At 43.9% G+C, this 25,037-nt stretch overlaps 1 protein-coding gene across 1 annotated transcript in view; it reads left to right on the top strand.

Annotated features, from left to right (window-relative positions):
- The window catches only part of ADGRV1 (adhesion G protein-coupled receptor V1), a 366,634-nt gene extending 346,117 nt beyond the window's left edge, over positions 1-20,517 (top strand). The window contains exons 89-91 of the mRNA XM_054397457.1: positions 5,340-5,531; positions 7,917-8,094; positions 20,399-20,517. Coding sequence (XP_054253432.1) covers positions 5,340-5,531; positions 7,917-8,094; positions 20,399-20,517 — 489 coding nt within the window. The remainder of the gene's footprint in view (positions 1-5,339; positions 5,532-7,916; positions 8,095-20,398) is intronic.
- Positions 20,518-25,037: the final 4,520 nt, after the last annotated feature.

Below are 25,037 nucleotides of genomic sequence, written 5' to 3'. Positions count from 1 at the left end.
TGTTGTATTAATGCTACAAGCACAGCACAACCATAAATGACATGGGGTTGGATGTTTTGTATGTAGTCCTGTCGGCCCAATGCACAGAAGTTATGTAATATTGCAGACAAATCCTCCAGAGTCCTAGTTCTGCAGCTTAGTTGTTCAGCCTGCTTCCACAGAGCCCAGCTCAAACTCTCAGTTTGGCAATCAGCCATTTTACTCTAAGACTTTGTGCAGCTGACAAGACTGAGGGATGGGATGCCATCCAGAAATACCTAGACAGGCTGGAGAGGTGGGCTCAGGTGAACTTAATGAAGTTCAACAAGGCCAAGTGCAAGGTCCTGCACTGGGTTGGGGCAATCTTCTTTATCATCCAGGCTGGGGGATGATGAGATTGACAGCAGCCCTGCAGAGAAGGACTTGGGGGTATTGGTGGGTAAGAAGCTGGACATGAGCCAGCAATGAGCACTGGTAGCCCAGGCAGCCAATCACATCCTGAGCTGAATCAAAAACCACGGCCAGCAGATCAAGATTCTGCCACTTTGATCTAAGCAGGCTGATTTAGTTAAAGATGTCACTGCTCACTGCAGAGGGGTTGGACAAGGTGACATTTGAGGGTCCCTTCCAACCTGATTCATTCTGTGATTCTTTTGTCCTCCTTGTACATGCTTGTGGGATGGGGGGAATGGCTTTGAATTTGTGTGCAACAGCAGAGGGCATTGGCACTAGGCTGATTTGGGAGTTCTGGGTTTAGGTTGGATGTTTATAACGAAATACTAAGAATACAAAACGTTTACCACATTTTTAAGAGAGATGTCATTGCCTGTGTTGCTACTACCCATATAGACCTATCTTCTTTCAATCCCTTTGGAGTCTCTAGGTTTCTTCTCTGAGCATTCTGCAGGTCTGGCAGACCTATCAACAGAACTTGACTATTGTCTGCATTTCATACTTGGTCCAACTGGCAAGGACAATGTTTATGAGTCCCTGAAGAAGTAAAGTGGTGCCAACTTGGCCAAAGTTGTTTACATGATAAACACAGTGAAACCTATTACAATGGCCACAGCCTCATTTTCACAGTCCTTTAAGACTATTTTTCACAGTATTAAATGTTGTGAAAAAGAATATAATGTGTGCCAAAAGTGTGATGAGGCACAATTCAAGTCTCAGACTAGTGCTTTGGAAAAAGCCCAGTGAGACTGTGAAAGCTGTGTTTGCCTGGCACAACCTAAGTGCTCTTTCAGAGAAAACAGCCTGGTACAGCTGCTGATGCTGAAACAAGCATGGATCAGTAAGACTTGATGCATGGCATCTTCGTGTGTACAAATGTTGGAACTCTATGTTGTCTGAGCAGGGCATTGTTTTGGTTTCTTTCCCCAAAATTCAGTTGCAGTGGTTTCCAAGAGAGACACAGGGTAATGAGAGTAAGACCACAAAGCCCCTTTGATACTTCAAACAAAACCACAGAGATGACACACAGGAACTGACTTCTACAGAGTGTATCTTCTTGAGACTCTAGATTTGAGTAGGAATCTGGGTCAGAGAAGGTTCAATCCTTTTTTTCCAGCTAAGGAAAAAATCTTGCACAGTTCCTGCCTAAGTTTATAATGTACTGAGGAGTGAGGGGGGGCTTGCTAGGTGTTAGCTTGTTTGTAAGGCATGGCCATATTATTTTACAAGAGTGGGAGAAGTAAAACAATGGAACAACAATGGAACAACAATGGAACAACAATGTGCTCTGGTGGCCAAGAGAGCTAATGGGATCCTGGGGTGCATCAAGAAAGCTGTGTCCAGCAGGGCTAGGAAACGTCTTCTCCCTCTCTACTCTGCCCCGTTGAGACCAGACCTGCAATCCTGTGTCCAGTTTGGGGCTCCCCAGTTCAAGAGAGACAGAGACCTGCTGGAGAGAATCCAACAGAGAGCCATGAGGATGATTTGGGGACTTGAGCATCTCCCCTGTGAAGAGAGACTGAGAGCCCTGGGGCTGTTTAGTCTGGAGAAGAGAAGAGTGAGAGGGATCTGATCAATGTCTATCAATAGCTGAGGGGTGGGTGTCAAGGGGAGGGGGCCAGGCTCTTTTGGGTGGTTCACAGTGATAAGCCAAGGAACAATGGGTTCAAACTTGAACACAGAAGATTTCACCTCAACGTGAGGAGAAACTTCTTTACAGTGAAGGTGACAGAGCACTGGAACAGGCTGCCCAGGGGGTTGTGGAGTCTCCTTCTCTGGAGACTTTCAAACCCCACCTGGATGCATTCCTGTGCAGACTACCCTAAGTGATCCTGCTCTGGCAGGGAGGTTGGACCTGATGATCTCTTGAGGTCCCTTCCAGTCTCTGATATACTGTGAGACTGTGATACTGTAATACTTGTATGTGTTAGTTCTGTCCTTAGACAGGCGAATAACTTCCCCAAGTCCATATGCTCCTTGTGGAAGGATCCAGTGGAGCTGTCTCATCACCTGTCTGCATCAGTGCCTTGGAGATCTATGAATTGAACATACTGAGGTTCCTGCTCAGCCTCCAGACAAGGAGGGCTGCAGCAAGCCTGCCACATGGAGCCATGCATCTCAGGGACACTGGCTCCTGCTGCCCAGGAGAAGGGTCTGTGTCTCTGAATAAAGTGATGGCAGCAGGGAAGTGTGGCAGCAAGGACGCTGTGGGTATCAAAATGCCTGTCTGTGGTTCTGGTGGAGCAATACTTCGTCATAAAGAGCAGTTTCCAAAACAGAGAGTTAAATCAGGATTGCAGGCTGAGAGGAGGAGACAACTGTGATACTTTATGTCATGTTTGCTTGGTTTAGAAGGCTGAGTGTCCTCACTTGGGGCTGCACAGGAGAGTGACATATCATGGGCCTTGCGACCCAAAACCTTGTGTCATTGTGCTTCCTAAGATGGGCCTGAGCAGCATTTTCAGCTATTGGATTTTCTTGAAAAGTACAAAATCACTTGAAACATGTATGTCCTGGGTCCTCAGAGACTCAAGTGCCAGAGGCTGGTCTGAATTCACTGTTGTCACTGTTATCTCTTCTTCTTGGGCTTTTAATGCTTCTCAGATCCATTAAACAAATGAAAAGGAATCCATTTGCTGGTCCCATTATGCTTGACCTACATCAGAGTCCTTGGATTTGTTTATAGAATGAAAGGACTTTTTGGTTCATTTTTAGTGTCTCTTAAGTGCAACATGTGTTTGCATCAGTTTTTTGGAATATATTTGCTTGCATGTATTAGAAAGAAATTTCCTTTCAGCTGCTCTGGATCCTCCTAACAAAAAACAATAATCTGAATAAGTAGAAAAAAGTTTACTCAGACTTCTTGTTTTGGTTTGGGTTTTGGTTTGCCCTTTTTTTTTTCCCTTTTGAGTGTTTTGTTGTTGTTGTTGGATTTGTTTGTTAGTTGTGTGTTTGTTTGTTGTTGGTTTTTTTTAATACCACTTTTGTTTGCTGGTTTGCTGCTAAAGTAAATGTACCCAGGGAGTACAGTGGCTGTATGAGATCTAGAGAGGTTCTTCTCCCTCTCTATTCTGCCCTGGTGAGACCAAACCTGCAATCCTGTGTCCAGTTTGGGCTCCCCAGTTCAAGAGAGACAGAGACCTGCTGGAGAGAATCCAAGGAAGAGCCACGAGGGTGATTAGGGGACTTGAGCATCTCCCCTGTGAAGAGAGACTGAGAGCCCTGGGGCTGTTTAGTCTGGAGAAGAGAAGACTGAGAGGGATCTGATCAATGTCTATCAATAGCTGAGGGGTGGGTGTCAAGGGGAGGGGGCCAGGCTCTTTTGTGTGGTTCCCAGTGATAAGCCAAGGAACAATGGGTTCAAACTTGAACAGAGAAGATCTCAGCTCACCATGAGGAGAAACTTAACAGTGAGAGTGATAAAGCACTGGAACAGGCTTCCCAGAGAGGTTTGGAGTCTTCTTCTCTGGACACATTCCTGCATGCATTCCTGCATGGACTACCCTAGGTGATGCTGCTTTGGCAGGGGGGTTGGTCCCAGTGATCTCTTGAGGTTCCTTCCAACCTCTAACATTCTATGATTTCTAGTGTTTGACCAGCTGAGATTGAAATCCCATTGAATCCCACCAGGTTTAGTGTCACTTTGGACCACTTTGGTCCAACTTCAGACCAGACCATATAGTTTTGTTGTTAGAAATTAAACCCCTTTGGATCGTGAGGTGCTGCTGCCTGTTTTATGGGAATGGAAATGAATATGTGTGTATATTGGGTATTTGCAATCTTTACATGGATTTTCAAAATACCCTGTGTTAGGAATCCCCAAATATAATAAGATTAAACTCTTTACTGTTTATAATCCCAGTTACTACTTCTATGCCAATGGGTTCTGCTTACTACAATTGGTTTCAGGGATTGTAGAGGACAATGTGAAATACAAACAAAACAAACAAACAAAAAAACAACCAACCAAAAAAAAAAACCCAAGAAAAAAACCCCAACTAAACTAAACTCCCAAAAAACAACAGTGTAAATGTAACTGTGCTGCAGCAACTGGGAATAATCTAGTAGTCCTCATTCTATACTCCTTCGGTAACTATTGAACTAGTTGGTTTATCAGTTGGAATGGATTATTTCCCCTTGGCATTAGTACAGCTTAAGAATTAGAGAAAGTCAGAGTGATATTCAGAAGTTCAGTCACTGGATTTCTTTGGGAGCAAAAGACATGTTTATAATACTTCTCTTGGCTAAGTCTAAAGGTCAAAATTAGCAAGTTTTAAAGAAGAGCTGCAGAGGCATAGAGCAGAACAGAGCCCTTGTAATGATCACAAATAGAAGGCAGTGCTGAATTAGTGGATGTCACAGGAAATCTAATTTATAGTTACAGCTCAGTATCTGTGATGGCAGCAATGCAGTCTGCATGATGCTGGAACTGGAGCAGGAATGACAGGAGCCAGCAGGTCAGTCAGGAAATAAAGGATTGTGGCTGGGGGCCAGCAGCCAAACCCTGTCATACAGACAGCCCTTAACCACAGTTTTACTATTATGACAACTGTGAAACTTGAGTTGGTTTTGATGTTCTTGGGACCTTGGCTTTGCTTTGCCACCATGTGTGTTCAACCAAACAATCATTTTCAATATTTTTTTTGTTTTTTTGGAGGGATTTTTTGTGTGTATATGTGTTTAGCTGGAGGCTTCAGGATATGAACCTACTTCTAACTTACTCCTCATAGGCACTGATGTTGTCTCCTATTTTCCACAGAAACTGCCTGCAGTCCTCTGAGGTACAGACTGCCGTTATAAGAGAAGGCATCTGCTTCAGCACATATGACCTTGCCATGACTGTCTTCAAACTCTGATCTAAGCTCCCTGCATTTTGCACACTGATGTTTTTTCTCTCGTTGTTTCAGGGCCTTTATGTCTTTGTGGTATACTTCATCTTGCACAACCAGCTTTGCTGCCCTGTGAAAGCAAGCTATACTGTAGACATGAATGGGCATACAACTCCAGGATCAGCTTTTTTCACACATGGCAGTGGCCTGCCAGCTGCAGGTGGAGAGATCAGCAAGTCCACTCAGAATCTCATCAGTGCTATGGAAGAGGTAATGGTGCTCAAAGTCATCACCTTCTGTGTGGAAAATGTACCTGGAGATTTAAGTGACAATACTGAAGTGTAGTATTCAGGAATGGGAAGCTAACTATTACAGGTTGGCTTTGGGAAAAGGAGGGCATCATTACCATGTTTTTCACCATATAAAATTGTTATCCTTAGCCATGGTGATATTCATGGAACTTACAAATCCCTCATTAACATCCCATCATGAGAACTATCTCTTCTTCACCTAAGTCTTCAGTTTATTACAGAGGCTGGATAAAATGCTGTCAGAAGTATGGCATGAGAAATCAAAATACCAGTTTAAATGTTCTTAGATGGGTTTTGAGTCTTTAATTTTCTTAGGTCATAGTATGTAAAATTTGGGGAAAAGGAAAAGGAAAAGGGGAGAGGGAAAAAGAAATGGAAAGGAAAAAAAGGAAAGAAAAAAAGAAAAGAACAAAAACAAGAGAAAAGAGAAAAATAAAAGAAAAAAGGAAAGAAAAGAAATTGAAAATTAAAAGGAAAGAAAAAAGAAAAGAAAAGAAAAATGAAAACTGAAAAAAGGAAAAAGAAAAGAAAAAAGGAAAGGAAAGAAAAAAGAAAAGAAAAGGGAAAAGAAAGAAGAAAAGAAACAGAAAAAAAAAGGAAAAGAAAATAAAAAGAAAAGAAAAAAAAAGAAAAGAGAAAAGAAAAGAAAAAAGAAAAGAAAAGAAAAGAAAAGAAAAGAAAAGAAAAGAAAAGAAAAGAAAAGAAAAGAAAAGAAAAGAAAAGAAAAGAAAAGAAAAGAAAAGAAAAGAAAAGAGAAAAGAAAAGGGAAAAGAAAAAGAAGAGAAAAGAGAAGAGGGGAAGAGGAAAAGAGAGAAGAAAGGAGAGGAGAGGAGAGGAGGGGAGAGGAGAGGAGAGGAGAGGAGGGGAGAGGAGAGGAGAGGAGAGGAGAGGAGAGGAGAGGAGAGGAGGGGAGAGGAGAGGAGAGGAGAGGAGAGGAGAGGAGAGGAGATAGAGAAGAGAGGAGAGGAGATAGAGAAGGGAAGGGAAGGGAAGGGAAGGGAAGGGAAGGGAAGGGAAGGGAAGGGAAGGGAAGGGAAGGGAAGGGAAGGGAAGGGAAGGGAAGGGAAGGGAAGGGAAGGGAAGGTTTGGGAAGGGAAGGGAAGGTTTGGGAAGGGAAGGTTTGGGAAGGTTTGGGAAGGGAAGGTTTGGGAAGGGAAGGTTTGGGAAGGGAAGGGAAGGGAAGGGAAGGGAAGGTTTGGGAAGGTTTGGGAAGGTTTGGGAAGGTTTGGGAAGGTTTGGGAAGGGAAGGGAAGGGAAGGTTTGGGAAGGGAAGGGAAGGTTTGGGAAGGGAAGGGAAGGTTTGGGAAGGGAAGGGAAGGTTTGGGAAGGGAAGGTTTGGGAAGGGAAGGTTTGGGAAGGGAAGGGAAGGGAAGGGAAGGGAAGGGAAGGGAAGGGAAGGGAAGGGAAGGGAAGGGAAGGGAAGGGAAGGTTTGGGAAGGGAAGGTTTGGGAAGGGAAGGTTTGGGAAGGGAAGGGAAGGTTTGGGAAGGGAAGGGAAGGTTTGGGAAGGGAAGGTTTGGGAAGGGAAGGTTTGGGAAGGGAAGGTTTGGGAAGGGAAGGGAAGGGAAGGGAAGGGAAGGGAAGGGAAGGGAAGGGAAGGGAAGGGAAGGGAAGGGAAGGGAAGGGCAGGGAAGGGAAGGGAAGGGAAGGGAAGGGAGGGGAAGGGAGAGGAGAGGAGAGAAGAGAAGAGAGAAGAGAAGAGAAGAGAAGAGAAGAGAAGAGAAGAGAAGAGAAGAGAAGAGAAGAGAAGAGAAGAGAAGAGAAGAGAAGAGAAGAGAAGAGAAGAGAAGAGAAGAGAAGAGAACATATTTATTTAGAATTCACTATTGTGGCTTTTCACCATGTTTAAGGAGGAGATAGATTTTCAAAACCAGCTCTTTTCTCATGAATTGAAATTCTGGGCATTTTGTGCAGCTCTACCTTTGAAGTGGAGTGGAAGATGTACTATAGCAGAGCTGTTATTAGTGGGCTGCATGCTACAACCAGAACTTTCAAAGACTGGCAAATTACTTTAAGATATTTTATTGGCAAGGTCAGGAAGCCGTGGGTTTCCAGCTGTAAATCATATAATGGAAAGTAATGATAGTTAGGAGGTGGAATTCATAATCAGAAATTCAGTCACTCTATTTCTTTGGGAACAGGAGACATAAGTAGTGGTTAATGAGTGATTATAGAAGGGAGAAGCATAGTCCAGCAAAGGAAGAGGCAGTGAGCTGGCTGGTCCACTACAGAAGTGACAGAATAGCTGGTGTCTTGGTCTTGGGTTCAGCTCTGGTCGTGGTTTCCAGCTTCTATGCTTCAGTTTTGATGGTTAGTGCATTCCTGTCTCCTTTTAAACTTTGCAGGTGCCTGCAGACTGGGAGAGGGCATCCTTGCAGCCTGCTAGTCAAGCTAGTGCTGCCTTTAAGCAGAGTCCACAAAATGGCAATGTTTTCCACCCTTCTGGAGGATTTAGCACCAGCTCATTGGTTGCTGATGAAGAATCACAGGAATTTGATGACCTAATATTTGCTTTAAAGACAGGTGAGTGACTCTTCTCCTTGTCCCTCAGAGTGGTTGTTGTTCCTCACCCTAATGGTGTCACCATTCCTTGGCATCCATTAAAATAATCTGATTGCCAGTGTAAAATAGTTTTCCCTTGGACTGTTATCCAATGGAGAATGCTATGTGGGCTATCTAAAATAACAGAGCAGCAGTCTGCAAAAGTATGTTTTGAGTCATGATGATAAGTGGACCTACAGAAAGTAGCAGCACATTGCAGAGTATGATGTTTTTTATGAGTGCTTAAATCACAGAATCATAAAATGGTTTGGGTTAGAAAGGTCATCTTCAAAGGTCATCTTGTCCAAACCCCCCCTGCAGTGAGGAGGGACATCCTCTGCTAGATCAGGTTGCTTAGAGCCTTGTCAAGCCTGACAGAGCTTGGGTCCCCAGCCACTTCCCTTGCCAACCTGTTGCAGTGTTCCACCACTCTCATAGTGCAGAACTCGTTCCTAACATCCAATCTAAATCTCCTCTAATTTCAAACCATTGCCCCTCATCCTGTCACTGCAGGCTTCTGTAAACAGTCCCTCTGCAGCCTTCTTGTAGCCCCCTTCAGGTACTAGAAGGCTGCTATTAGGTCTCCCTAGAGGCTTCTGTTCTCCAGGTTGAACAACCCCAGCTCCCTCAGCCTGTCCTCATAGCAGAGGTGTTCCAGCCCCCTGATCATCTTTGTGGCCCTCCTCTGGACCCTCTCCATCATGTCCATGTCCTTCTTGTGTTCAGGGCCCCAGAGCTGGACACAGTACAGTGAGGTCTTACCAGAGTGAAGTGGCAGAATCACCTCTCTTGACCTGCTGGCCACACTTCTTTGAATGCAGTGAATGCAGCTCAGGATGCAGTTGGCCTTCTGGCTGCAAGCACACACTGTTGGCTCATGTCCAGAGGTCCCCTCTGACCCCGAACATTCTGTGATTCTGTGGTGAGACCTGGCAGATGTTAACCCAAGCCCATCTCCTCTAGACAAGGAAGAAGTTCTTCCCCATGAGAGTGGTGAGAGCCTGGAATGGGTTGTCCAGGGAGGTGGTTGAGGCTCCATCCCTGGAGGTGTTTGCAGCCAGGCTGGATGAGGCTCTGGCCAGCCTGCTGTAGTGTGAGGTGTCCCTGGCCGTGGCAGGGGGGTTGGAACTGGATGATCCTTGTGCTCCCTTCCAGCCCTGACTAATTCTGATTCTATGAAATACAGATAGACAGGCTTGGTAGTAGGTGGTCACCTAAATGATGTTTGGGGATACCATCAAGCCTTGCAAGAGCCAATAATGAGATACTGGTGACATTAGCATATTAAGTGCTCTGACACCACTAATTTTAGGAGTTTTTTCCCCTCAGTGACACCTGTTTGGAAGAAAGGGACTGCTACAAATTAAGGGGTGTTTTTTATTCAGTATATTCATAATACTTCATCCTCTAAGCCAGCTTCCATTGTGGAAAACTCTTCTAATTATGAAGATAATTGAATGACTAATATCTGTCTTAGTGCTAAGAAGTGCAAATGTTTATAAAGATTGTCCCAAAGTCTGGATTAATTTTCCTGGGCATTTTGTAGAGTACTTCTTTATTATGCAGTCAAAGATTTGGAGCAAGAATTTCAAATCTAGGTGCATAAGCTTACAGTTGCAAAGGTATTATTTTCAGTACCTAACAAGGCAGCTTTTAGTTTTTTCTCCTTCCTCAATATTTTAAGGGAAACCAGATAATTCACAGAGAATTGCAGTAGCACAAGGGATGCTGTATTGAAATGAAAAGAGGGAGATTCAAACTCTCACAGTATCACAGTCTCACAGTATATCAGAGACTGGAAGGGACCTCAAGAGATCATCAGGTCCATTCCCCTGCCAGAGCAGGATCACTTAGGGTAGTCCACAGAGGAATGCATCCAGGTTGGGTTTGAAAGTCTCCACAGAAGGAGACTCCACAACCCCCCTGGGGAGCCTGCTCAAGGGCTCTGTCACCCTCACTCACTGTAAAGAAGTTTCTCCTCAGGTTGAGGTGAAATCTTCTCTGTTCAAGTTTGTTGTTTCTTGTCTTGCTACTGTGAACCACCCAAAGGAGCCTGGCCCCCTCCACTTGACACCCACCCCTCAGATATTTATAGACATTGATCAAATCCCCTCTCAGTCTTCTCTTCTATAGACTAAACAGCCCCAGGGCTCTCAGTCTCTCTTCATAGGGGAGATGCTCAAGTCCCCTAATCATCCTCCTGGCTCTCTGTTGGATTCTCTCCAGCAGGTCTCTGTCTCTCTTGAACTGGGGAGCCCCAAACTGGACACAGTGTTCCAACTGTGGTCTCAGCAGGGCAGAGTAGAGAGGTAGAAGAACTTCCCTAGCCCTGCTGGACACATCTTTCTTGATGGATCCCAGGATCCCATTGGCTCTCTTGGCCACCAGAGCACATTGTTGTTCCATGCAGAACTTGCTGTCCACCAGCACTCCAAGGTCTTTCTCTGTGGAGCTGCTCTCCAGCAGGGCAGCCTCTAACCTGTCCTGGTGCCTGTTGTTCTTCCTCCCCAGATGCAGGACCTTGCACTTGTCCTTATTAAACTCCATGAGGTTTGCCTGCAGCCAGCTCTCAGCCTGTCCAGGTCACGTTGGATGCAGCACAGCCTGAGGGGTGTTAGCCAACCCCCCCAGATTTGTATCATCAGAACTTGCTGAGGGGACTCTCAATGCCCTCATCCAGGTCCTTGATAAAGATATTGAACAAAACTGGACCCAGTACTGATCCCTGGGGGACACCACTGGCCACAGGCCTCCAAGGTGACTCTGTGCCACTGATGACAACCCTCTGAGCTCTGCTGTGGAGCCAGTTTGCAATCCACCTCCCTGACAGCCATCTGTGCCACATCTCCTGAGCTCTTCTATGAGGGTGTTATGAGAGACTGTATCAAAAGCTAGATAGGAGTAAGACATTTTTTACACTGAGTGTGGTGAGACCCTGTCCCAAGTTGCTTGGAGAGCTGGTGGATACTCCATCCCTGGAACCATTTCAGGTCAGATTGGATGGGGCTGTCAACAAGGTGTTGTAGTTACAGATATCCCTGCTCACTGCAGCAGGCTTAGACTAGATGACCTGTAAAGTTCCCTTTCCACCCAAACCATTCCAGTTCGATTCTTGAGTCTCAAATCATGAAGAACAGGCAACAGCAGTAGTTAAAACTCGTGGTTAATGTCATTCACCACAACTTTAGCATTTAATGATTTTTTAATAAATCTTCAGGCTCCATCCTTGGTTAGTTAGTTTTCAGTCCTAAAAGAATTAGGTCTAGAACCAGCTTTTGATTATTCTGCCTAAATTTTATTATTGTGTTCTCTACTAATACTTTATTACATTGGTTGTGATGAGCCTTTTTCATTAATGTGATTCGAATCAGGCACCTTGGGCCACAAGTAGAGAAAAATATTTCTGTCTGCATTAATGATTCAAGTAGTATCTGGCTGTTTAGCCCCAGTGCTTATTCCTGTGCCCAGATTGTGTCCCCAGCAAGATGACATGGAGCAAAGCTGGAAGTGGGGAGATTCAGGCTGGATGTGAGGAAGAAGTTCTTCCCCATGAGAGTGGTGAGAGCCTGGAATGGGCTGTCCAGGGAGGTGGTTGAGGCTCCATCCCTGGAGGTGTTTGCAGCCAGGCTGGATGAGGCTCTGGCCAGCCTGCTGTAGTGTGAGGTGTCCCTTCCTAGGGCAGGGGGGTTGGAACTGGATGAGCCTTGTGGTTGCTTCCTATCCTGACTGATTCTATGGTTCTGTGACAGGGGCAAACCCCCATGGTTTCTAAGCCATCTGGTTCCAGCCCCACACCCAACATTTGAACAAGCCAAACTGAAGAGGTGGTGTTGTGGTCAGAGTAGCTCTAACCACCACAGTAGCTGTTCATCAGCTGTTGCCTTAGTTACAAGCTATAGCTCCACACATACTTCAAACCAAAAATGTGAGGGTTTCTGTAACTAAAAGTCAAATCTGGTTTATTATGTCCATTTGGACCTGCTCTCCAACCCAGCTCAGTGGGTGACCAAGGAGTCAAGGTGCTCTTGATGGCACAAAGGAGGGAACTTCTTAGAAGCAACAAAAAAGGAGATGAGGTGGTGGGAAGAAGGATTTGGTCTCTATTTGCTAGTACAGGCTTATGCTGCTTAAGTCTTCAGTGAGCTTTGGTCTGACAGGAACTTTATGATACAGTTAAGCTAGCAGGCACTGAAAGGAGCCTGTCTGCTTGTCCCTCAAGGTAGGACATCCCTTTCTCTCTTGCATCATTGGATATTAAACTGCAACAACTCAAGTTAGAGACTCCTTTCTTGTCATCCTTTCTCCCGTTCCCTTCCTCTCCCCCTCAGTTCAATGCTCTTTGTGGACCAGTCCCAGCTCAAAGGAAGCAGTGGTCATCAGCAGCTGGAAGCCCACCACCTCTGCTCTAAACAGGCTAAAACCTCTGGGCAGCTGAGATGCCTTTTTGCTGCCTTCCTCCTGTCTATAATTAGCTGTTAAGTAGCACTTCTCAAACATTTTTAGGACCAGGCTTTATTTCAGTAGGCTGAGAAGTACTGATGAGAGAAAGGAAAAGGTGCTTTGCACCACATTCATTGGTTTTATCCCTCCCAAACTGGGAGGTGTCTTTTGGGTATAGAGGAAGAACAGAAATGCCTTGCTCTGCTTTACCTCTGATAAGTAGAAACAGCAACCTCCATTATCTATGTCATCCGTAAAACCAAGTGTGGTCATGGCACTTTGGGACATGGTTTAATGGCCATGGTGGTGTTAGGCTGATGGGTTTAGAGGTCTTTTCCAAGCAAATCTATAATCCTATGATTCTATGAATCTATACCCAAACTCAGCCTCAGCCATGCTAAAATATTAGCTCCTACTCTAAAGGCTGGTTGAGGATCAGCACTGATTAGCAGAGGAATGGCTTTATGTCTCTTTGCACTTCACCTGTCCTTTCTCCTTGTGTAGATTGAAGCTGTCTGCAGGTTGCTTTAATTTATGCTCACTGCCTGTAGCTGTCTGCAGGTTACTTTAATTTATGCTCACTGCCTGTAGCCATGGGGTTTCATCTGGCAGCCAGAATAGGTGGAAATGGGGGCATAACCACAGCAAAGCTCTGTCCTCCTGCCCCACCCTTGCACTGGAGATGACCCATATCAGCAGCAGGAATGAAGGATGGCTGATTAAGCTTAAAAAAACAAAACAAAACAAAAAAACAAACAAAAAACAAACACACACCCCCCCCAGAGCATAACTTTATTCTCTAACCCATGGTGTTTTAGTAACATGCAGCTTGCAGAGCATCTCCACAACTGGATGTGCTGGCACACTTGTTCTTGTTGCTAAAGTGTCATAGAACCATGCACTCTAGCCCTTGGTTCTGCAATCATTAATGCTGGGCCTAATTACAGATTAACTTGGAGTACAGAATGGGTCAGGTGAAGGCATACAGCTGCACTTGTAGCAAATTAGGTGGACAAGAGCATAATGTGTCTTAGCCAGCTTTTATGCTAGCTTTAGCACAGAATCACAGGATGTTAGGGGCTGGAAGGGATTTCAAAAGCTCATCCAGTCCACCCCCCCTGCCAGAGCAGGATCTCCTGTAACAGATCACACAGGAATGCATCCAGGTGGGTCTTGAATATCTCCAGAGATGGAGACTCCACAACACCCCTGGGCAGCCTGTCCAGTGTTCTGTCAACCTCACAGTGAAAAAAATTTTCCTCCTGTTTCCATGGAACTTCCTATGCCTCAACTTCTACCCATTGCTCCTTGTGCTGCCATTGGGCATCACCAAGCAGAGCCTGGCTCCATCCTCTTGGCACTCACCCTTTACATCTTTATAAACATTAAGGAGATCATCCCTTAGTCTCCTCTGCTTTATACAAGCTTTGCATCACATGGACACAGAATTATTTTTTTTTTGTTTGTTTGGTGCCGGAAACCCTAAAGCTGGGCTTCTTATGTCATAAATCCATGGCTTCTAAAAGCCTTGCAAATTAATCCCTACTTTCCATCAAATATGTACATCTCCTTGTAGAAACACACAGTTAGGATTCACTGTGTTCACCATATGACTTTGTCTCTTACACTGTGGGAACCTTTTGGAAGGTCAGCCAGCTCCAAGCCACCTTATGTGAGGGAAATTATAGAACAGTTATGGAAAAAAAAATAATTTAGGGGCATGTCCTGCCTATTCATAGATAGAATCATTAAGGTTGGAAAAGACCTCTACAGTCAAGTCCAACCTTCTACCTAACATCTCCATTTATTATTATTAGGAATTATTATTAATATTTTTTAAATTTATGGCTTCTGCTGAGGAGGACAGTTACTTACTAATGAGTTGTTTGTTTGTTTTTTTGATTGCACCAATTAACTTTAAAAGTGCTTGTCATTTTGGACTCCATCTCATTTTTTCTTCTGATTTCTTTTGCAAGTTTTATACTGACAGATGTTTCAATGAGACCATTGTCAGTCATCCAGACTGTCAGAGAGTTGTGTGTTACTGTAGTGGAGGCTAAAGCCCAGCAGAGCAGAATTCCCTGAGGACTTCTGCTCTGGTTAGGGCTGGACAGTTAAAAAAGGAGCCAGCAGAATAAAAGTAGATGGAATCCATCCCAAAGCAGCAAGCTGCCCATCAGCTTTTCACCAAAGCATAAATACAATAGAAGCACAACAGCTTTGCTGATCTCTCAGCTTCCATCCATTTCCCCAGCTCCTACAAATGGTCCTACTCTCTCCTTCATGATGCACAAACATGAACCAACTCAGTTCTTTGTGAGAGAGATGTGAATGCAAAACACAGTAAAGGCAGAGAGGGATCCAAATCCAGCACTAGCTGGTGACCCACTCCGGTAGAAGGGTGTTTGCAAATATATTTATATGTTAGAGGAGAGCAAACTACCCTGGCACATGGTACTTTCCAGGTATATGTTGGACAATATCAGTGGGGGATATTGATACATCCACATCTCAGTGGTTTGGGTTCTTCTTGCTTTTAATAGAGGCATATGGGGTAAATTCTAAATAAATATTCTGTGTGGAGAATACTTGGAAAACTTTTCTGTATAAGTTAAAAAAAAACACAGGAATGTGGCTATCATAACAACCATGTTACATAAACCAGCTCAGAGCTTTCAGTCTAGCACAGCTAAGGTGCCAGAGTCAGCTCTTTTTTAAACCTTGGTGTTACCACTCTAGGTGCTTGGTTTAAGAATTTCAGAATCCCAGAATCCCAGCACGGTGAGGGCTGGAAGGGACCTGTGGGGATCATCTATTGCAATCCTGTCCCTGATAAAGCAGGATTAACCACAGCAGCTTGCCCAGGATTACAATGGCCAAGTGGGTTTGGAGTCTCTCCAGAGAGGGAGGCTGTACAACCTCTCTGGTCAGCCTACTCTAGGGCTCCAGCACCCTCATAACAAAGTTTCTCCCATTTAGATGGAACTTCCTGGGTTTCCAGTTTGTGCCTGTTTCCCCTTGTCCTCCTGCTGGGCATCACTGAAAAGTGTCTGCCTCTATCCTTTTGCCCATTGCCCTCTTCCCGTTGCCTTTCAGGTATTGATGAGCATTGAGAAACTCCTGTCTCCTCTCCTCCAGCCTAAACAGCCACAGGTCTCTCAGCCTTTTCTCCTCACAGAGATGCTCCAAGCCCCTCAGCATTTTTGTAGCTTCCACTAGACTCTCTCCAGTAGTTTCCTGACTCTCCTGAACTGGGGAGCCCAGGACTGGACAGAGTACTCCAGGTGTGGCCTCACCAAAGGCTTCTCATGTTGGTGATCCTGAACTAAAGATCTGAAATTTCAGATTCTGAAAGCTGCTCAGTACAACAACCTGGAGACTGTCACAGAGCAGAGAAAATGCAGACAGTGGCAAAGTGCCAGGTGCTTGCCCTGCCTGATCAACCAACGTCATTGCTGTTTTGAAGGGCTGATTGCACAGAAGAAAAGGAAGTCAGGGTAACCAGGTTGCATAGTCATTCAGCTTCTCATTTGGATGAGAATATTCTGCCTGCTGGTGTGACTGTGACTGCATAATACCCAGGAAGTTTTTTCATCCAATCTGAACTTTATTTCTAGAAGTTTAGATGTCAGTGTCATTTCTGTAAAGTCAAAGCCCTGAAAATAAAAACTAATTCTTGTGTAGCTTATTAATTTCTAATAGATCTTATACCTGCAATAGAAATGATGATGGAAGTGTCCCCAAGAGCTAGGAGGGCAGTAATTACAAAACAAGTTCTGTCTGCCTTAAAATGCTGCAGTGAAAGTTTGAGACCTGTCTGACAGAGCAAGGTGGTAACAGCTGGTGTTCAAGGGCACGTTGGAATGCGCTGACAAAATCCTTCAACCAGTAGATGTCACTGGAGGGACCTCCATGGGTTTGCAAAGCGATCTGTGACTTTCCAGCCAGTTCCCAGCCAGTCCTTTGACAGGAAAAGATAGGGAGAAAAGGCCTCGTTTTCCTGCGTCTTTTTCTTCATATAGTTCATTCACACGTTGGGGAAAAGCAGCCACATAGCTGCTGTCCACCTCTAGCATCCTTAGAGGATCTTTGTGGGATCTAGCTGAGCTTAAATCCTGCTCCAGTATGAGGGCAACCTGGATCTCATGAACCCTGTGAAACTCCATGGTGTAAACAGTCATACCCTTCCCAGTGTGCCCACGGTTTGGTAAGCTGGTATCCTGGTTACATGGCAGCTCTTCTTCCTAAAAAGGATCAGCTCTTACAAGGTAAGCCCAAAGTAGCTTACTTCAGCCTCAGGTTTGACAACTACTTGATAAGAGCCTCCATAACAAGAAAAACTAAAATCTCCTCTTCCTTTACACAAAGCATGCATCACATATTAAGAATATACATCCAGTCTCTTTATGGTGACCAGCACAAGAGTGTTCATGAAACCCCATACTGAATAATTGCAGTGCAGTCAAATTACCTTTCTAACACCAAGCAGCCTATGCTCACCTCAAAATCTGATCCCAGGATGATCATCTTTATATGATAAGATTTTAAATCTTTTCAGTAATGTGGGATTTACCCCCCCTTTTGAAGTTTCTATCCTTTTCAGACTAAGTAAATGTTCTGAGTGAATTCCAATGTTAATGATGCTGCATAAGAAGTATTGTTTTGTTCCTCCATTGTTACAGTTTGAAGGGGAAACTTGAGCCTAGATTCTGACTGCACAGACTGAAAGTAAAATAAATTACCACTGGATGCAAAAGGAAAATAATGATAAGGTCTATATAATTCATTGGATTTCTAATGGGAATATAGAGAAGAGGCATAAACAGTTCTTTCTCTTTTATTCTGTCACTTCTGCTTGCAACTTCTCTCTTTCTCTGCTGTGGCCTTGCCAGGGTATCTCAATTTTGACTACTGTGTGAGGTAACAGGAGGAAGGGAGTGGAGGCAGGAGGAGGTCCCCTGGATCCATTCAGGGGGGTCTGAGGAGTTTCTGTGTTGTTTATAAACTGTAAAAATGTATATACATATATATATAACATATATTGCATATATTTTGTACATATTGATTGCATTTCATATTCCTAGATTTTAGTTTGCTTCTAAATATGGCTTCAGTTGCTTCCAAAACTTTCTGAGCTAGTCTGGCAATTTTATTTTGGGGTTAGCTCTCCAAATTAGTTGGGGGTTAATTTCAACACACCACATCCATTCATTTTGTTTACTTCAAGGTTATTACCTTGTCCTTCCAGCCCCAAATGGTACATACAGCAGTCTGATTTACCTTCTCTACTGCAATCATGTTTCCTTTCTAAAGCAGTTTAGAGAAGATAAGAAAAGAAAAACACCACCACCACAAGTAACTTATTTATGTAATGCAGGTTTTATTCCCCATGACTTTGAAGCAGCTCTTACTTGTTAGGACCATGATTCAATGAAAAGGTTAAATATATATATAAATTTAAATAAGTAAGTACGGCTTAATCATCTTCAGTCCTCTTAATGATTCAGAGCCTAATCTTCTTGTCTTTATTATTGTGTCTCTGTACATTGACGTGTTTTTACTCCTGTCATACTCTGACAGTAATTGTTGGTCTCTCAAGAGCTTGGGTCATACAGACGCAAGAGCAGGAGTTCTCTGGTAGATGTTAATTAATATATGTTCATTCTGTGACCAAACACCAAAACCAGGTGTAAGCAGGATCATGGTGCAGAAATACCCAATTCTCACCTGCATGCAATAGGGCTGGCTTCAAGCCAGTGTTGCACCCAAATTTGGCCCCTACCAGGATTTCTTCCAGACTTCTGCAGGAAAAGTTACCTGGTCCTGCAGGTCCTTCTGCTCAAATTCTCTGAATCAAGCTCCATACCCAAGATTTCAGCCTGACCTCCCACAGCAAAAGAGGATCCCTGTGCTGCCCCTTTTTCCATACTACTTTTCTGCTTGGGGGGTGGTGGAAGGAAGGAAGCTATGGAGAAGTTTTGTGAAAGTGGAATAATAAGGGCACAGAAAATTATGAGTTCACTCCAAAACAACTTAAATGAACCTAATCTAGTCTTTGGACAAAAAAATAAAACCCAAAACCTGGAATGTCAGCTGAGGCAGAAATAAGAGATGCACTGTGCAACTGATAGAAACTCCTGAAAATATATTTTAGCACAAAATTGCAAATCATTATATCTCTTAGCATTGCCTGTTTGGGTTTTTCTTGAGCTAAGTGTCTCTCCCTTGCAACTCCCTTGAACTATGTGTAGTTACAGATCTGTTTCTGCCCCAAATTAATAACTTCCCTAAATGTTTGTGATACCACTGTAAGGCCATGCCTGAAATTATTCTGCCTTGAAATCATCATGCCTAATTACACTGATGTGCAGTTCTCAACAAATTTAAAGCCTAGATGCCCTAAACCATAGGATTTGAATTTTAAAAAATGTAATTGTAATTAAAGGGAAACAAAACACAAACAAACAAAAAGCCAACCAACCAACCAGCCAAAACCAAGCAAAACCCCCGACTGAACAACAACAACAACAAAACAATATAAAAGGGAAGGGAAGGGAAGGGAAGGGAAGGGAAGGGAAGGGAAGGGAAGGGAAGGGAAGGGAAGGGAAGGGAAGGGAAGGGAAGGGAAGGGAAGGGAAGGGAAGGGAAGGGAAGGGAAGGGAAGGGAAGGGAAGGGAAGGGGAAAGGAAGAAAGAAAGAAAGAGAAAGAGAAAGAAAGAAAAGAAAGAAAAGAAAGAAAGAAAAAGAAAGAGAAAGAAAGAAAGAAAAAGAGAAAGAAAAGAAAAAGAAAGAGGAAGGAAGGAAGAAGGAAGGAGGGAAGGAAGGAAGGAAGGAAAGAATTCGGAAGGAAGGAAAGGAAGGGAGGAAGGGAGGGAGGGAGGAAGGGAGGGAGAGAGGGACGGAGGGAGGAAGGAAGGAAGACCCCTTGTGATTCTATGGGTTGGACTAGATGACCTTTAAAGATCCCTCCCAAGCCAAGGCACTCTGTGATTCTAAGACCCATGTATTTTTAGAATTCACTCTACAACTCGAAGAGAGGAGCTGAAGCTGTGCTGGTTTCTAGTTCCAGCTGATATTCTGTGAATAAATAGTTTGGAAAAACACACATTTCATAAAAACTTGTGCAATATTATTTAACTTGACACTCACCAGCTCAAGTCTTACCCCTCCAAAAAACCCCATAACCTCCCCAAACCAAAGAAGCCATGAGTTTGCAGAACTTGTGTGACAAAAGGATGGAGAAGGTGGTCTCCTGAGGTCTCTTCCAGACATGCTTTGGAAGTTTCCATGGACCAAAGTCTACTGTTCTCTCACAGTAGAAGGAAAGCACAATACAGAAACTTCTGCCAAAATGTGGGTTTGAAGAACATTAAGTCAGCATCTTTTCTCATGTTGAAATTACAATCCTATTAAAACAGCTGGGATTAGAATTTAACAGGGAAATGGTATCATTAAAAATCAATTCTTCTTGAAGAAGTCCTTGGAAATACCAGACTGCAAGAGCCATGAACCCAGCCTAAACCAGGCCTTGATTTATGCTTTTGTGATTTCAAGGCAACCTCTGAATAGCTATTGTACCATTTACTGAGACAAATAAAGTGGCTGACAGTGGAGTTATGAAAAACAGTGTCTGGATGGGACCGAAGGACATCAGATAATGCTGTGAGCTGTGGGTTCAGAACTGTGGAATAGTCAAAGGAGGCTTTCCACATGGTTGTGGGATAGAGAAGCATTTCAGTAACCAGAACCAAGCAGAGCAAGACACAAAGTCACCATTTCTGCGCCAAAATTTTATTTTCACTGATTTTTTGGTTTTTTTGTTTTTTTCCTTCTCTTGCTGTTTCAGGTGCAGGCCTCAGCGTCAGTGATAATGAATCTTGTCATGGAAGCCAGGATGGTGGCAGCATGGCTAACTCCCAGATTGTAGAGCTTAGGAGAATACCCATAGCAGACACTCACCTCTAACTCCTCGGATTTCTTGGTTGTTTTTTTTTTTTTTTGGTTGGTTGTGGGTTTTTTACTTGTTGTTGTTGTATTTTGTTGGTTGTGTTTTTTGTTTTTAATTCAAGCCTCAGTATTTTTATATTTTTACTTCCTTTTGCACTAAACCACTTACATGAAGCTGTGTAGTAGAATGCTGTGAGCTTTACTGAATGTTTTAACAAAGAATGTTTGCTTGAGGTTTTGTATACCAGAGAATAAACTGTACATTTTTTACAGTGGCTGAGCATCAGTGGATACCATGGCCATTGGCCTAGATTTGTATCTTGCAGCTAGATGACATATTTCACAAACTGTAGCTTTTTTTTAATTAACCTGTATGTCTAACACTGATCAATAAAAATGATAACAGTCTGTTTGATAACAAACAAGTTTGTTATTTCTGCTTATGGAGCTGGAAGGTGATGCAAACACTCTGTTGGGAAGGAAAAACTCTTTAATTGCACAGTTGTTCTTGGTTTCCTAATGTGTACCCTTCTCCCTGCATTTCAAATACCCAAATCTGTGAACTTCACAAATTCAAATGGAAGCAGTCTTGAGCCAGAGAGCTTGACATTCAAATTATGACTTGACAAAATACACGATGATCCGAAGCAAACAGAGGGAAAGGGGAATGAGAATGATTCTGTGAAGGACAAGAGTGAAACCACTGGCAGCTGCATGCTGTCAATTGCAGTACCTTGCTGACTTCGTAATATTGAACTCTGTCATTGTCCTCACAGTCAGAAATAAGAGGAAGTTCCAATTTTCTGTTAGTCTTTGTGGGTCCTACACAGATGTCCCTGTTCTGATGGAGGGGTTCAAGTGTTGCGCTACGGAGTCAGCTGGGGTCATAAATGAGAAAGAAAAGTTCCTTCTTTGAGAAAACAACAACAAAAAACAACCCAAACATAAATAGAGAGGAAATATTTCATAAGTGAGAGAGGAAAGCAGGCTGTTCTTGTAGGAGTCATTACCTCTGCTTCTGCATAGACACTCGAAGAAAAACACATTAAAGCAAGAGACCAAGGGAATTTGAGCATTTCTGAGCATGGTATAGAAATGCAGTAAATGAGAGTGCAAGCCTGTCATGCCTTCTTCAGGCTCTTACCTAAAGGCTTGACTCTGGGCAAGCTCTGGACAGCAACCTTGCCCTTTAACTGAAGTGGAAGTCTTTCCATTGATTTTTGCTTCCATGATACTCAAATCTTACTGCAATTACTGGTTGAGCTGAAAAAGACCCCAGCAGAGAACCCCTACTTTTGTGTCCCAGTTCTGTAGCTGGTAGGACTGCACAGATTACCTACATCACTCATATCAGGTTGGATGAGACCTTGAGCAACCTGGTCTGGTGGAAGGTGTCCCTTCTTATGGCATGGAATTTGGAACTAGATGATGTCCAAGGTCCCTTCCAACCCATTCTGTGAATCTATGAATCCAAAGCAAATAGAGTCTTTAAGGTCTCATGCAAAAGCATCCACAGACACATGAAACAACCTCTAGTCAGCCAAATATTTAAACAAGTGCTTTTAAGTACACATTTAAATTTATGGGAAATGAGAGTGTGTATGTATATTTAATTAGTACATGCTCTGCTGTGTTGAGACTTAAATTTCTGACTCTCAGGAAATTTGTTGTCTCTGGTTTTGCTGTCTGTGCTGTGGAGCAAAGAGAGCCAAGTCTTTGTGGTCAATGTGAATAATTAGTGGTGGAGGGGTGTGTATATGTGGGGAGATGATCCTTGCTTCAACGTGGGCAATATACAGAAGGATGGAGCACCCGGGGACACTCATACCCCTGTGCAGAAAGGGCAGCCATGAAAATTGGGTGCAGGGCGCCTAAAACATAGTGGGCAACTTTGTGGAAGAGAAAACCGTCTAAACCTATTCTATACCTTAAACCTGCAAACCCTAACAATAGTCACTTGTCTGCCCACCTCTGTACCTGCTGAAAAAGGGAATTCTGGGCAGTTGAATGAACTGTAGGCATCATTGAAATAAGTCATAGAACCATACAATTGTTTTGATTGGAAGAGACCTCCAAGATCATTGGGTCCAACCACCAATGTAACACCACCATGGCCATTAAACCATGTCCCAAAAGTGTCATTTCTTGAACACCTCTGAGGACAGTGACTCCACCACATCCCTGGGGAGCCTGTTCTAATGCCTGACCACTCTTTCAGGAAATAAATTTTTCTTAATCTCCAACCTAACCCTCCCCTGGCACAGTTTCAGACCATTTCCTCTCCTTCTATCACCTGATACTAGGGAGAAGACACCAGCCCCCTTTTAAGGACCTGTAGAGAGCAATGAGGTCTCTCCTCAGACTGAACAACCTTTTCTCCAGACTGAACAACCCCAGTTGCCTCAGTCACTCCTCACCAGCCCTCTTCTCCAGGCCCTCCACCAGCTTTGTTGCCCTTTTCTAGACCTGCTCCAGCACCTCAATGTCCTTCTTGGAGTGAGTGGCCCAAAACCGAACCCAGTGTTCGAGGTGCAGTCTCCCAGTCTGGAGTTAGTGTTAGTTTTGGACCCTTCCCCATTTAGTAATTTGTTTTAATTATAATTTTCTACACAGGAAATCTGCCTCTTGAAGAGCTTTTAATTGACTTCAATCTTCTTGAATCATCTGAGATGAGTACTGTCCACTGCTGATGCTTCTCCTCTACCCTGACATGTAGCCTGGCCCTGCAGAAGGATTGCGACACTTGCTGGGTTGCGAGAGAGTTTGGGCTGTAGCAGATGTTTCATTACTCTCAGTACATGCTACTACATGCTGTGAGAAAGCTTATAAAAGAAGGATGTTTGTTTGATTTTGACTCACCACTGTAAATGTTAATACTTTGTGTCACTTCAACTTGTTGCACAACTGGCCTGCTTTAGGGATTTATTGTAAATGCATCAGCATTTTTCAGAGCAGAGCAGTAGGTTGCTGTCTGCTGCCAGCATTTGCTGAATTTTAAACATCTACGTGGTGCTCACATGGCTGAAGGTCAGGAGATTAACTGTGTTATTGTTCTAGAACCATTTTTGGTTTTTCTTTTTTTGTTTGTTTTGGTTTGTTTTTCTTTAATTCTGTCTGCAGGAAGTTCAGTGTTCTAATAGCATGAGTCTCTCTTAGCTCCTTTTTGCTGTTTGTAGGCATAGAATCACAGAATCAACCAGCTTGGAAGAGACCTCCAAGATCATCCAGTCCAACCTATCACCCAGCCCTATCCAATCAACCAGACCATGGCACTAAGTGCCTCATCCAGGCTTCTGCTGAGCAGACAAGGAGCGAGAACAGGGCAGCTGTGTGCTGTGACTCAGATGTGCCCGACAGCCACACCTGAGTAGGAGGAGTAGATTTACAGTTGGCTTGATTTAATCTAACCAGACTGAATGCCTCCTATGGTTCCCTGGTCTCAGGTATTATTTAAAATTTGATAGAGAGCACAAACATTTCTTTGTTTCTGTAGCAAGTGCTACCACAGCGCTTGCCATGCTAGGAAGACTGATTCGATCAACCCTGTGCTTTGTTCCTGTGCAATGAAGAACACCAGGACCCTTGCTGGCTTTGTTGTTTTGTTTTGTTTCCCTGTAAAAGCAGCCATCATTGCATCATAGAACCATTTTGGTCAGAAAAGATATTAAACATCATCAAGTCCAACTATTAACCCAGCTCTGCCAGGTCCCTCAGCACCACATCTACACAGCTTTTCAATCCCTGCAGGGATGGGGACACTATCACTGACATGGGCAGCTTGTTCCAGGGCTTGACAACCCTTTTGGAGAAGAAATTTTCCTCTGTGCAATTCTATAGGCTTGAGGAAAAAAGGAGAATGACCTTGGGGTTTTGGTTGACAGCCTGCTGAACATGAGCCAGCATGAGCCCAGGTGGTCCAGGAGGCCAATAGCATCCTGGCCTGTATCAGCAATAGTATGTCCAGCAGGATCAGGGCAGTGATAGCCCTCTTGTACTAGGCATTGGTGAGGCTTCCTCTCAAACACTGGGCTCAGTTTTGGGGGCCCACTCCAAGACGGACATTGAGGTGATGGAGTGTGTCCAGAGAAGAGCAATGAAGCTGGTGAAGAGTATGGAGAGAAAGTGTTATGAGGACTACCTGAGGGAACTGGGATTGTTTAGTCTAGAGAAGACAAAGCTGAGGAGAGACCTCACTGCTCTCCACAACTCCCTGGAAGAAGTTTGGAGCTAGGTGGTTGTTGGTGTCCTCTCCCAAGGAACAAGTGATAGGACAGGAGGAAATGACCTAGGGTTGCGCCAGGGGCAGTTTATGTTGGCTATTGGAAGAAACTTCTTCAATGTTCCAGCCACTGGAACAGGCTGCCCAAGGAGGTGGTTGAATCCTCATCCATGGAATTGTTTAAGAGGCAGAGATGTGCTGCTGTGGGAAATGGTTTAGCACCAGCCTTGATAGAGTTAGAGAATCATTGGACTTACTGATCTTAAAGGTCTTTTCCAACCAAAACAACACTATGATTCTATGATTGTAATGTCCACAA

Source organism: Indicator indicator, chromosome Z (genome assembly GCF_027791375.1).
Source record: "Indicator indicator isolate 239-I01 chromosome Z, UM_Iind_1.1, whole genome shotgun sequence".
NCBI classification, from domain to species: domain Eukaryota; kingdom Metazoa; phylum Chordata; class Aves; order Piciformes; family Indicatoridae; genus Indicator; species Indicator indicator.
Note: the sequence above shows the minus strand (reverse complement) of the source record. Positions and strands in the feature narration are given on the sequence as shown.